Raw genomic sequence first — 14052 nt, forward strand, 5'->3', positions numbered from 1 at the left:
ACTGTACAGCACAAGCGGAGAGGATGTCAAAAGAAAATTGGAATCATTGTGAATGCAGCTGAACGTTTTTTGTTTTTTCATAATTTCACAGCCGAGGCCTTGCAAGAAACCCTGTGGGTGATGTACCGTCATCACAGGCCACTGAGCCTGCTATAGGGATTTATTTTGGAGTGGACTTGAAGACGTGGGATGGGTTTTGTTAGTTGACATGTCTAATTTTATATGATGTAGTTAACCCCCTTTTCCGTAATGTTTTTATTTCCTCATTCAACACCCCGACTAGCTGGTGGCGGTAATGCGCCATTAACATCGGATGCCAAACGCCTTTAAACCCCATTGAAGGGGAAGTTTTATTTTTCAACTGCTGTGTTTGCTCACAAGAAGGCAGTGAATAGCGACATCAATCATAAAACGTCATCATTATGAGACCGACCATCGTATGTTATTTTTTTACTTTTTTTCGACCATCATATGTCGTCCATTCAAGTTGTGTTCACTACTTGTAATTTGATGATTATCCATTATTTGCCTGCTAATTCGGCACAATAGTAATATAGAAGCATATTAAACAATAGTTGGAACGTGTCTGAAAGGTAAGGAATGTTGGCATTTTAAATATTTAACCTCTAATGTTTACTATAGTAGATGTCTGAAACTAGCTAGTAACGGTAGCTAACTAAGATTGCATGCTATTAAGCTAGACAGCTGCTTCAGTACATTTGTCGTCAAGTCCCAGTTTACATTAGGGACATGTCTTGATAGCGGCTTTAAATGTAATTGACGTCGATAAACGTATGGTTTACACCTGCTGTAATCTGGCATGTGACAAATACACTTTGTTGATTGTAGCCAGATCTAGCGATCTTTCGTTCAAATTTAAAACGAAACCAATACGTTTCACCCCTGTAATAGTCTTGTTTGCCCTATGTCAAGTCAAACCAAGGACTTTTCCCTTTCCTCTAGTAGAAAATGTTTGTTTTTTTGTCTCTGACACAAGCAAGATCTATGAAGTTCTGCAAAAACAAAGTTCTGTGTTTGTTTTGGTCATTGTTAATAATGTTGTGTTCTCTCTGCAGGGTTTGTGGTGCTACTTTGTGTGGTTGTTCAGCAGAGTTTTACGTTGCCATGGCGACTCCAGGGGGACAGGGGGGAGGGGCGTTGTCTACAAGAGGAGGAGCTAGGAGGATGAAATGGGCTTTGGAGCTGACATTGGGCAATGCCAGGTAAGAAGAGAAACCCACAGGTGCGTAGGGTTTAGTGGTTGATTTTTGGATTGGAACTCTATCAGCCATGTTGATTTTATCTGACAAATGGTGGATTATTGTGCCCAGAGCCCACATTTGATCATGAATTCAGATTTATTTATTTTTATTTTTTTTACCTTTATTTTACTAGGCAAGTCAGTTAAGAACAAATTCTTATTTTCAATGACGGCCTAGGAACAGTGGGTTAACTGTACCTTGTCAGCTTTACCTTGTACCTTGTCAGCTTGCTTGAAGAACTAGCTACCTTGTTAGAACTATGAATAACCTGTATATCCTTTCACCATCTACAGCCCTCTGAATAAAGTGAACTGAACTGACCTATGTCTCTTCCAGGGGTCGTGGTGACAGACAGAGTAACCAGGGAGATGTGATGTATCCAATTGGCTATTCAGACAAACCAGTCCCAGACACCAGCATCCAGGAATCAGACAAAAATCTGGTGGAGAAGGTAGGTAGTGTAGAGGAGGAATTTAAATGATCTGTTTGTGCTTTTGCCAAATCCGTTGCTGTCATTGTCAATTAGTGACAGGAAGTTTGCATGGTAACACAGACTGGCCCTCGGGTTACATATGATCAGGAAGCATTAACAAATCTCCCTGTGCACATTGTACTTAAAAAAAAGAAAATGCCTTGCATATACAGGTAACTGCCAAACTAAAGGAAACATTTCAGTAAATGAGGGATACAAAGTACACTGCTCAAAAAAATAAGGGGAACACTAAAATAAAGCATCCTAGATCTGAATGAATGAAATATTCTAATTAAATAGTTTTTTCTTTACATAGTTGAATGTGCTGACAACAATCACACAAATTATCAATGGAAATCAAATTTATCAACCCAAGGAGGTCTGGATTTGGAGTCACACTCAAAATTAAAGTGGAAAACCACACTACAGGCTGATCCAACTTTGATGTAATCTCCTTAAAACAAGTCAAAATTAGGCTCAGTAGTGTGTGTGGCCTCCACATGCCTGTATGACCTCCCTACAATGCCTGGGCATGCTCCTGATGAGGTGGCGGATGGTCTCCTGAGGGATCTCCTCCCAGACCTGGACTTAAGCATTCGCCAACTCCTGGACAGTCTGTGGTGCAACGTGACGTTGGTGGATGGAGCCAGACATGATATCCCAGATGTGCTCAATTGGATTCAGGTCTGGGGAACGGGCGGACCAGTCCATAGCATCAATGCCTTCCTCTTGCAGGAACTGCTGACACACTCCAGCCACATGAGGTCTAGTATTGTCAATTGTCACATGAGGTCTAGTATCTGACAATTAATCTTAATGGTTGTACAGTCATCTCAAATAAAACTGTGAAGGACCTCGGCGTTACTCTGGACCCTGATCTCTCTTTTGAAGAACATATCAAGACCATTTCAAGGACAGCTTTTTTCCATCTACGTAACATTGCAAAAATCAGAAACTTTCTGTCCAAAAATGATGCAGAAAAATTAATCCATGCTTTTGTCACTTCTAGGTTAGACTACTGCAATGCTCTACTTTCCGGCTACCCGGATAAAGCACTAAATAAACTTCAGTTAGTGCTAAATACGGCTGCTAGAATCCTGACTAGAACCAAAAATTTGATCATATTACTCCAGTGCTAGCCTCCCTACACTGGCTTCCTGTCAAAGCAAGGGCTGATTTCAAGGTTTTACTGCTAACCTACAAAGCATTGCATGGGCTTGCTCCTACCTATCTCTCTGATTTGGTCCTGCCGTACATACCTACACGTACGCTACGGTCACAAGACGCAGGCCTCCTAATTGTCCCTAGAATTTCTAAGCAAACAGCTGGAGGCAGGGCTTTCTCCTATAGAGCTCCATTTTTATGGAACGGTCTGCCTACCCATGTCAGAGACGCAAACTCGGTCTCAACCTTTAAGTCTTTACTGAAGACTCATCTCTTCAGTGGGTCATATGATTGAGTGTAGTCTGGCCCAGGAGTGGGAAGGTGAACGGAAAGGCTCTGGAGCAACGAACCACCCTTGCTGTCTCTGCCTGGCCGGTTCCCCTCTTTCCACTGGGATTCTCTGCCTCTAACCCTATTACAGGGGCTGAGTCACTGGCTTGCTGGGGCTCTCTCATGCCGTCCCTGAGGGGGTGCGTCACCTGAGTGGGTTGATTCACTGATGTGGTCATCCTGTCTGGGTTGGCGCCCCCCTTGGGTTGTGCCGTGGCGGAGATCTTTGCGGGCTATACTCAGCTTTGTCTCAGGATGGTAAGTTGGTGGTTGAAGATATCCCTCCAGTGGTGTGGGGGCTGTGCTTTGGCATAGTGGGTGGGGTTATATCCTTCCTGTTTGGCCCTGTCCGGGGTGTCCTCGGGTGGGGCCACAGTGTCTCCTGACCCCTCCTGTCTCAGCCTTCAGTATTTATGCTGCAGTAGTTTATGTGTCGGGGGGCTGGGGTCAGTTTGTTATATCTGGAGTACTTCTCCTGTCCAATTCGGTGTCCTGTGTGAATCTAAGTGTGCGTTCTCTAATTCTCTCCTTCTCTCTCTCGGAGGACCTGAGCCCTAGGACCATGCCCCAGGACTACCTGACATGATGACTCCTTGCTGTCCCCAGTCCACCTGGCCGTGCTGCTGCTCCAGTTTCAACTGAACCGCGGCCCTAGGACCATGCCCCAGGACTACTTGACATGATGACTCCTTGCTGTCCCCAGTCCACCTGGCCGTGCTGCTGCTCCAGTTTCAACTGTTCTGCCTTATTATTATTCGACCATGCTGGTCATTTATGAACATTTGAACATCTTGGCCATGTTCTGTTATAATCTCTACCCGGCACAGCCAGAAGAGGACTGGCCACCCCACATAGCCTGGTTCCTCTCTAGGTTTCTTCCTAGGTTTTGGCTTTTCTAGGGAGTTTTTCCTAGCCACCGTGCTTCTACACCTGCATTGCTTGCTGTTTGGGGTTTTAGGCTGGGTTTCTGTACAGCACTTTGAGATATCAGCTGATGTACGAAGGGCTATATAAATAAATTTGATTTGATTTGATTTGATATTGTCTTGCATTAGGAGGAACCCAGGGCCAACCGCACCAGCATATGGTTTCACAAGGGGTCTGAGGATCTCATCTCGGTACCTAATGGCAGTCAGGCTACCTCTGGCGAGCACATGGAGGGCTGTGCGGCCCCCCCAAAGAAATGCCACCCCACACCATGACTGACCCATCGCTAAACCGGTCATGCTGGAGGATGTTGCAGGCAGCAGAACTCTCTCCACGGCGTCTCCAGACTGTCACATGTGCTCAGTGTGAACCTGCTTTCATCTGTGAAGAGCACAGGGCGCCAGTGGCGAATTTGCCAATCTTGGTGTTCTCTGGCAAATGTCAAACGTCCTGCACGGTGTTGGGCTTTAAGCACAACCCCCACCTGTGGACGTCGGGCCCTCATACCACCCTAATGGAGTCTGTTTCTGACCGTTTGAGCAGACACATGCACATTTGTGGCCTGCTGGAGGTCATTTTGCAGGGCTCTGGCAGTTGCATTGTGTTGTTTAAGTGTTCCCTTTAATTTTTTTGAGCAGTGTATATTGAAAGCAGGTGCTTCCACACAGGTGTGGTTCCTGAGTTAATCACGCAACCAACATCTCATCCTGGTTAAGGTTGTGTATAAAAATGCCCTGTTGCCCATTGTTTAAGCTACCATGGCTAGAAGAAGAGATCTCAGTGACTTTGAAAGAGGGGTCTCAAAGGAGCTTAGGGGGTTTAAAGGGTGTTTATCTCAGTCTCCAGAACTCAACCCAATTGAACACTTACGGGAGATTCTTGAGCGGCACAATATCCCCCCTTTTCTGCAATTGTTTTTTATTTGTTTTATTCAACAACAGACTTTGATGGAGTTTCTCATGGAAGAATGGTGTCACATCCCTCCAATAGAGTTCCAGACTCTTGTTAAATCTATGCTAAGGTGCATTGAAGCTGTTCTGGCGACCCAACACCCTTTTAAGACACTTTGCCTTGGTGCTTCCCTTATTTTGGCAGTTACCTGTAGATTGTTATTAACTTGCTGTCTCTCGCCCCCCCCCTCCCCATGACAGCGTTGCTGGGACGTAGCTCTGGGGCCTCTGAAGCAGATTCCTATGAATCTAGTCATTATGTACATGTCTGGTAACACCATATCCATCTTCCCCATCATGATGGTCTGTATGATGGCCTGGAGGCCCATCCAGGCTCTCATGTCCATGTCTGCCAGTGAGTGTTTATTTAACCAATAAGGCACCTTGTGTGGGTTTGTGGTATATTGCCAATATACCACGACTAAGGGCTGTTCTTATGCACAACGCAATGCGGAGTGCCTAGATACAGCCCTTACCCGTTGTTAGGTTCTGACAAGCAGAGTGAAAAACTAACTGACAACTAGGAAAAGCTCAAACCAAGTTTATTCACCCAATGGGTCAGACAGCTGAAACAACAAAGATATGTTCCCACCAGCACAATAATTTAGTCTCCACTTTCTGTGATGACTCCTTCTCTCTAAACATGACATCTTTGTTGCTAGACAGGAAGTTAAGTGATGTGTGTAATAAACTGTTCCTTCTCCCTTAATCTGACCTGACTTGACCTCGGCCCCCATTCCTCACCAAACCACATCTCTCCACCCTTACCAGTGACCTCAACCATGTGTTTGCCTTTTCCCTCACTTAGTAACTCTCCAAGCCCATATCTCATATCCACCCTTAATTGACCCCACCATATACATTCCTCCTATGTATAACCATTAACTTCTGGTATAGCAAGTATTTAAATTAATAACGCAACAACTGAAACCAGAGTGTAGCCCTTCTCCACTCCATAGGGTTCCTAATATCTAACAATAACATGTTCTGTTAGAATGTAAACTGCATTCTACTCTCTCCCTTAGTGACATGAATAAGGATATTTCAAGTTTAGAAGTCAGTACCCACCAGTCCCCCCTTTTGAATAATAACACCGTACTGTTCAACATTATATACACTTGGAAATGACTTATAAATTAACAAAAAATAAAACATTAACAACACAGTTGATTATTAGGTTTACACCTCTGAGACTTGTGGCCTCTGATACATAACTACACTATGCACACTTTTATGTTCATATTTCATTGGACAACTGATAATGACATTTCAGCTGGAGCTTTTGACTGACTTCATGTCCTCCTTCTGGTTCCTAAGAGAGTGACAGCACAAGACTTGAAAGCAAAAAGAAACACAAAACATAACAAGTATTAATAATGTGCTATGTTATGCATAAACTTATATAAACTCAGCAAAAAATGAAACGTCCTCTTACTGTCAACTGCGTTTATTTTCAGCAAAATTAACATGTGTAAATATTTGTATGAACATAAGATTCAACAACTGAGACACAAACTGAACAAGTTCCACAGACATGTGACTAACAGAAATTGAATAATTTGTCCCTGAACAAAGGAAGGGGGGGTAAAAATCAAACGTAACAGTCAGTATCTGGTGTGGCCACCAGCTGCATTAAGTACTGCAGTGCATCTCCTCCTCATGGACTGCACCAGATTTGCCAGTTCTTGCTGTGAGATGTTATCCCACTCTTCCACCAAGGCACCTGCAAGTTCCCGGGCATTTCTGGGGGGAATGGCCCTAGCCCTCACCTTCTGATCCAACAGGTCCCAGACGTGCTCAATGGGATTGAGATCCGGGCTCTTCGCTGGCCATGGCAGACACTGACATTCCTGTCTTGCAGGAAATCACGTACAGAATGAGCAGTATGGCTGGTGGCATTGTCGTGCTGGAGGGTCATGTCAGAATGAGCCTGCAGGAAGGGTACCACATGAGGGAGGAGGATGTCTTCCCTGTTACGCACAGCATTGAGATTGCCTGCAATGACAACAAGCTCAGTCCGACGATGCTGTGACACACCGCGCCAGACCATGACGAACCTTCCAACTCCAAATCGATCCTGCTCCAGAGTATAGGCCTCGGTGTAACGCTCATTTCTTCGACGATAAATGCGAAACCGACCATCACCCCTGGTGAGACAAAACCGCCACTCGTCAGAGAAGAGCACTTTTTGCGGGTTTGTGCCCTCAGGCAACGTTGTTGCCGGTGATGTCTGGTGAGGACCTGCCTTACAACAGGCCTACAAGCCCTCAGTCCAGCCTCTTTCAGCCTATTGCGGACAGTCTGAGCACTGATGGAGGGATTGTGCGTTCCTGGTGTAACTCGGGTAGTTGTTGTTGCCATCCTGTACCTGTCCTGCAGATATGATGTTCGGAGGTACCAAACCTGTGCAGGTGTAATTACACGTGGTCTGCCACTGCAAGGATGATCAGCTGTCTGTCCTGTCTCCCTGTAACGCTGTCTTAGGCATCTCACAGTACGGACATTGCACTTTATTGCCTGGGCCACATCTGCAGTCCTCATGCCTCCTTGCAGCATGCCTAAGGCATGTTCACGTAGATAAGCAGGGACCCTGGGCATCTTTCTTTTGGTGTTTTTCAGAGTCAGTAGAAAGGCCTCTTTAGTGTCCTAAGTTTTCATAACTGTGACCTTAGTTGCCTACCGTTTGTAAGCTGTTGGTGTGTTAACGACCGTTCCACAGGTGCATGTTCATTAATTGTTTATGGTTCATTGGACAAGCATGGTCCTGAAAATGGAACGTTTCTTATTTTGCTGAGTTTATATGCAAAGAAAAACCCAAGTTTGATAACATGACGATTCCCACTCTCTTCGTCTGACTCTATGCCTTCGGGATACTTTTCTGCTGCATTCCACTAAAATGAAGGCCATATGAAGCCTCATGCTTTCATCCAGTCTTCCCCTGTCAGGCCACAGGCTCCAAGAGGTGTTCCCAAGCCATGTCATTTTCACTTCACTCCCCATCTCTTTCCTCTTCCATGTCCACCCGATATACACATGCGGTGGCCTTAATAGACTTCATCTTGAGGTAACTCAACACTTTATATATGTTTCAACATCAATGCCCTCAAAAGATATCCCAACAATGCTACTATAGTAACCCCTGCTACTACTAACACTGCCCCTGACGTGTTCTTCACAATACCCTTCATTTGCTCTGTAGTCCAGTTCCATGCTGTTACTATATTATCCTTTGCCATTTCTACAACTCCTTCAGTTACTGTCCCTAAAGTGACTGCCGTGAGAATAGCTATTGCCCGTGAATCTGTCCCCTGCTCTCCTGTTATCTTCGTGGTTCACTGATAAGTCTAGGACTGAACCTTTCAGATACTCCCTACTGGTGTCCCAACTCGTACCCTGGTCCCTAACCACCAATATCTCCAATGACCTCGTGTTCTGCCACATTTGGTACCTGTGGATAATACTTTCCTGTGCTCAGGTTAGGTACACATTGCTCATCCCAAGGCCGATCTACACCCCACCCCTTTGTGAACACCCTCGTTTACAGTATAAGAATTGTGTCGCTCGGTCCCAATCTTCTGGGAGATATGTCAAGTGTTTGCTGGCTGTTAGAAATGGGGGAAAGATTAGTGGCGTTGGAAGACTATCCAACTGTACAAAACTCTGAGTCACATGTTTCTTAATCCCACTATGCTATTATTACCACTAACTTCCCTTCTGGGGATTTGGCCTCCTATATACAGGGATCTGTGGCTATTATTTCATTGACAAACCAATCACTGAAAGTTCAATTTTTTTTACTTCAGTTTATTTTCGTAAATAGTTGAACTGTTATTTTTCTTAACTGCGCTGTTGGTTACGGGTTTGTAAGTAAGCATTTCACTGTTGTACTTGGCGCATGTGACATAAAATACGTCAAATCAAATTGTATCAGCATGTTACCACTGCTCACTGTTGCCTTTTCTCTCAGCATTCAAGCTGTTGGAGAACTCTAACCAGCAGTGGCTTCAGGGGCTGGTCTATTCTGTAGGAAACCTGCTTGGCTCGGCATTGGCTATCTACAAGTGTCAATCAATGGGGCTTCTCCCAACGCACTCTTCTGATTGGCTCGCTTTCATTGAACCGCCTGTGGTGAGATTTTTTGCTATGCTGTTAAATCCAGTTTTAGCACTTATTTTGTGTGTTATATGTTTTTCAGGTTTATTTGTCATGTGTAATGAATACATTGGAAATCTTACTCACGCATTTTCTGTCCTCTGCAGAGAATGGAGATTATGGGTGGAGGGATGGTGTTGTGAAGAGGACAGATGCGCGTGCACACTGAAATATGCTCAACTATTAATTATGAATACATGAATTCTCTTCCAAGTCTCTGGCTTTTAGGTTTTTGTCAAATCCCTCAAGGTTTGTATTGATCCCTACACTTTGTTTCTGTTCATTTGTGGGTTTTTATTGCAATTTTCACAGGTGATCAAACGTTACAACTGATAATATTAGGGGGCAAACCACATCCATCATCCTACTAAATCCACATTAGGTTTAATTAAGATGTCACCATAACACGTTTTTCATTTCAACTTTTTGTCAAATAAAAGGGTCAAAAAACAAATTTTAAGGTGTCAAATGTATTTTTTGGATATGTATTTTGTAGAAAACTGAAGAAACTTGCACAGGACAGAATAGTTGTTACAGTGAAAAATGATGACTCCACTGGCAAATGTGTGGGAATGTCACAGTTCTAGAATAGTGAATAAAAACATTCTTCAGAAATGGAGATTTCCCCTTTAAACCTTGGACATGCCTCTGTTTTCAAACTTGTTTTTTCCACGTTGGTGAAGAATGTGGAAAGGTAGGTTTTGCATTGTATCATCAGGCCATTTCTTCCAAATCATCCACTTTGTCCAGGCATGTCATTTCATCAGGTGATATTTGCAACAATGGTTACATATGACTATTTCTGCTCATGCATGTTACACATTGCAAGTCTTAAATTGATGGAAATTAGCAATGGCTTTCTAATGCTTGTTAGACCTGCAATTGTCAAGCTGGCAATTTTACAAACAAAACAGGTTAGAAGAAAAATAATGAGATTATTAACTGAAATTCCAGCCAATCATTGAGCAGCATTTGCACTGTTAAACAAATGAATCTCGCCTATTTGTATTTGTTCCCCTGCTTCCACACGACGTGGTTATTTCCCCGAGAATATACTGCTTCAAAACATGGTCAGAGATAGGCGATGGTAGCCCATCCACGGAGTGTAGATGGCAAATAAATGAAAACTAATTTAGACTGCAGGTAAGACTTTCCTCACTATTTGCTGTCATTAATATGTCATGTTTTTTCAATGGGTGGCTACTTTGAAGAATATTAAACAAATCAAAATGTGTTATTTCATATTTTTGATGTCTTCACTATTATTCTACAATGTAGAAAATAGTCAAAATAAACTTGAATGAGTTGGTGTGTCAAAATGTTTGACTGGTACTGTATATGACCTGCTGCTGCTTACTATCAGGCTGTTAGTAAATGAGTGAGTGAATGGTGGGAAGGGGAGGTCCAATGTGTGCAATCTCTGTAAATGTCTGTACTGCTCTATGTCACTACACAAATGCGATGATATGTGTTCCAGTACCTCAGAACTCCCCAACCACCCTCTCGTGCTCACTTTTTGTTCCGGCACCACCCGAGTTACAGATTTAGCACTGCCGACATGCCTAGCTGTGACCCTCCCATCTCGCTAGCTCGCTCTTTCTTTGCTGTGAAAGATCGACTTCCACGTCTTCGGCACCCGGGGAACAGTGGGTTAACTGCCTTGCTCAGGGGCAGAATGACAGATTCTTACCTTGTCAGCTCGGGGATTCAATCCAGCAACCTTTCGGTTACTGGCCCAATGCTCTGACCACTATGCTACCTATTGTAGTGTACTATTTATAAGTACTAAATTAGTGTACTATATAACTACTGTGCTTTATCTTGGCCAGGACGCAGTTGTAAATGAGAACTTGTTCTCAACTGGCTTACCTCAACTGGCTTATATATAGGACACAGGGTGTCATTTGAAACTTAGCCATTCATGTTGTTGAATCTGATTGATACTGATAGGAGTGCAGTGGTTTTGTACAAAATATAATGCTGTCACTAACCCCCCTCTTAGGATTCTAGCTGTGGTGAGATGCCGGTACTGGAGGAAGAGGCTAATGCTACTACCACTACTGACCTCCACTACTGACCTCCTAACTCAAGGTGGCGCCACCAGTAAAGAAAATGTATGGGAGTAAAGAGTGCATATGTTCTTTAGGAATGTAGTCGAGTAAAAGTTGTCAAAAAAAGCCTGAAAAATTACTTCATTACTGAAGTAGTACTTTAAAGTATTTTTACCTAAAGGGGCAATCTGCTATTCAAACAATAACAAAGCGACACACAACCACTGTAAGGGTGTATGGAAATCCCCATTGTGAACTGAGGAGTCACCATTTATAGTTAATGGTAATCATCCAACCATTATGTTCAATATAATGATAAACTGCGTTCATCAATCTGACTGCAATAATATGTGAATAGATGCAACAGGCTGTGTACGTCTCTGGAGGAATCTAGTCAAGGTAGCGTTGCATCACCTCTCAGTATGACTATAATGGACACCGTTATGCAATTATTAAGAGACTAGATGCAAATAGCTAATCCTAGCGACCAATATTCTAGCATTCATTTATTGAGGCAAGCAGATCACAGATGTCAAGGTGGTACAGTGCATTTGGAATGTATTCAGACCCCTTGACTTTTTCCCATTTTGTTACATTACAGCCTTATTCTAAAATTGATTAAATAATTTCCCCCCCCCCCCCCCTCATCAATTTACAAACAAACCCCATAATGACAAAGTGAAAACAGGTTTAGACATTTTTGCTATTTTTGCTATTTTTTTTACTAATGGAAAAATACATTTACATAAGTATTCAGACCATTTACTCAGTACTTTGTTGAAGCACCTTTCGCAGCGACTACAGCCTCAAGTCTGGGTATGACACTGCAAACTTGGCAAACCTGTATTTGGGGAGTTTCTCTCATTCTCTGCAGATCCTCTCAAGCTCTGTCAGGTTGGATGGGGAATGTTGCTACACATCTATTTTCAGGTCTCTCCAGAGAAGTTTCATTGGTTTGAAGTCCGGGCTCTGGCTGGGACACTCAAGGACATTCCGAGACTTGTCCCGGAGCCACTCCTGCATTGTCTTGGCTGTGTGCTTAGGGTCATTGTCCTGTTGGAAGGTTGCCCCAGTCTGAGGTCCTGAGTGCTCTGGTGCAGGTTATCATCAATGATCTCTCTGTACTTTTCTCCATTCATCTTTCCCTCGATCCTGACTAGTCTCCCAGTCCCTGCTGCTGAAAAACATCCCTACAGCATGATGCTGCCACCACCATGCTTCACCGTAGGGATGGTGCCAGGTTTCCTCCAGACGTGACGCTTGACATTCAGGCTAAAACGTTCAATCTTAGTTTCATCAGACCAGAGAATCTTGTTTCTCATGGTCTGAGAGTCCTTTAGATGCCTTTTGGCAAACTCCACGCGGGCTGTCATGTGCCTTTTACTGAGGAGTGGCTTCACTCTACCATAAAAGGCTGCTTGGTGGAGTGCTGTAGAGATGGTTGTCCTTTTGGAAGGTTCTACTATCTCTCCAGAGGTACTCTGGAGCTCTGTCAGAGTGGTCATAAGGTTCTTTGTCACCTCCCTGAACAAGGCCCTTCTCCACCTGATTGATCAGTTTGGCCAGGTGGCCAGCTCTAGGAAGAGTCTTTGTAGTTGCAAACTTCTTCCATTTAAGAATGATGGAGGCCACTGTTCTTGGGCACCTTCAATGCTGTTGGGAGAGCATCAGTTATTGTTTATAGTTATTTCCGCAGAGCGTGGTTTGGAGCGCACGCTTCAAACCTATTGTGTTATGTAAATGGTAAATGATCACAGACCAACAGATCATCACGGGAGTATTACACCATTGATAAATGGTTAAAATGTAACAAAATGACATGAACATAAGACAAACCTGGAAGGATTAAATATGAAACATAATTATTATTTGCTAAATTGAAAAATCCTGATATCAAACAAATTGAGATTATAGATTGAGATCCTAAATGACTCAATCATGCTTCATATTGAATTCCTATTGAAATGAATTACTGAATTACTTAATTATGTTAATGATGAGAATGATTGTTATGATTTGACTTTCTCATTTGATTGGATACATGTTATTCTGTTTTGTTTGTTATGCAGCACAGACAAACGACCCAGTAAATATACCACTTTTTGTTTAAAGGAATTCCTGCCTCAGTCTCCGCCATTCCTCTGTCACCTGACCCGTGACCACCTGTTCACCTTCACTAGTGTCAGTCATCCTACCTGTCCATCTACACACACAGATTCTAATAATCTTTCACCCTCTCTCTTCCTTATCTCTTCTCTCTCTTTCTCTCATCTTTCTCTCTTATCGCTTTCTCTTATTTCTCTATCTCTCTCTCATCTCACGCTGGCATTGCTCCCTCATCTTTTTCTATTATCTCTATCAATCTAATCTATACCAGGATTCTCCCAGATTGGATAATATTGGGATTTGAGGAGCTAATAAACCAGGCAGCTACTGATGTCCAAGTTTCCAATGGAAAATGAAAAGGGGCTTACCTAGTCAGTTGTACAACTGAATGCATCCAACTGAAATGTGTCTTCCGCATTTCACTGGGTGTCGAGGCTTGTCTGGCAGGAAACCCAGAACATCAAGAGCATAGCATCTACTAACAACATAATGCCTATCGAGATGCCAACCAGGAGTAAAACGTCGAGCAAGAGAATGATGCCAAGCAGAAAGCAAACACCTACCAAGAACACAACGGCTAGCAAGGAATTGACCCCTGGCAGGAGCAGAACTCCAACCAAGAGCATACTGAAAACGCC

General features: G+C 43.4%; 1 protein-coding gene across 2 annotated transcripts; it reads left to right on the forward strand.

Moving 5' to 3' along the window:
* The first annotated feature begins 282 nt into the window (after positions 1–282).
* LOC135510391 (ER membrane protein complex subunit 4-like) lies at positions 283–9711 on the forward strand. Of its 2 annotated transcripts, XM_064931273.1 has the most exons (6): positions 283–593; positions 1077–1223; positions 1599–1713; positions 5307–5460; positions 9073–9233; positions 9365–9711. In XM_064931273.1, exons 2-6 carry the CDS (start codon positions 1126–1128, stop codon positions 9398–9400), a joined length of 564 nt encoding a protein of 187 aa, XP_064787345.1. In that variant the 5' UTR covers positions 283–593; positions 1077–1125; the 3' UTR covers positions 9401–9711. The 2 variants fall into 2 exon arrangements, with proteins under 2 accessions (XP_064787345.1, XP_064787346.1); XM_064931274.1 differs by lacking the exons at positions 283–593; positions 1077–1223 and adding an exon at positions 5097–5176 and having other exon boundaries at positions 1641–1713.
* Positions 9712–14052: the final 4341 nt, after the last annotated feature.

Source organism: Oncorhynchus masou, chromosome 23, assembly GCF_036934945.1.
Source record: "Oncorhynchus masou masou isolate Uvic2021 chromosome 23, UVic_Omas_1.1, whole genome shotgun sequence".
NCBI lineage: Eukaryota > Metazoa > Chordata > Actinopteri > Salmoniformes > Salmonidae > Oncorhynchus > Oncorhynchus masou.

Coding starts and splice junctions, on each gene's coding strand:
- LOC135510391 (XM_064931273.1), top strand. CDS start 1,126: ATGGCGACTCCAGGGGGACAGGGGGGAGGGGCGTTGTCTACAAGAGGA. Junction 1,224..1,598: donor CTGACATTGGGCAATGCCAG/GTAAGAAGAGAA, acceptor TGTCTCTTCCAG/GGGTCGTGGTGACAGACAGA. Junction 9,234..9,364: donor CTTTCATTGAACCGCCTGTG/GTGAGATTTTTT, acceptor TGTCCTCTGCAG/AGAATGGAGATTATGGGTGG.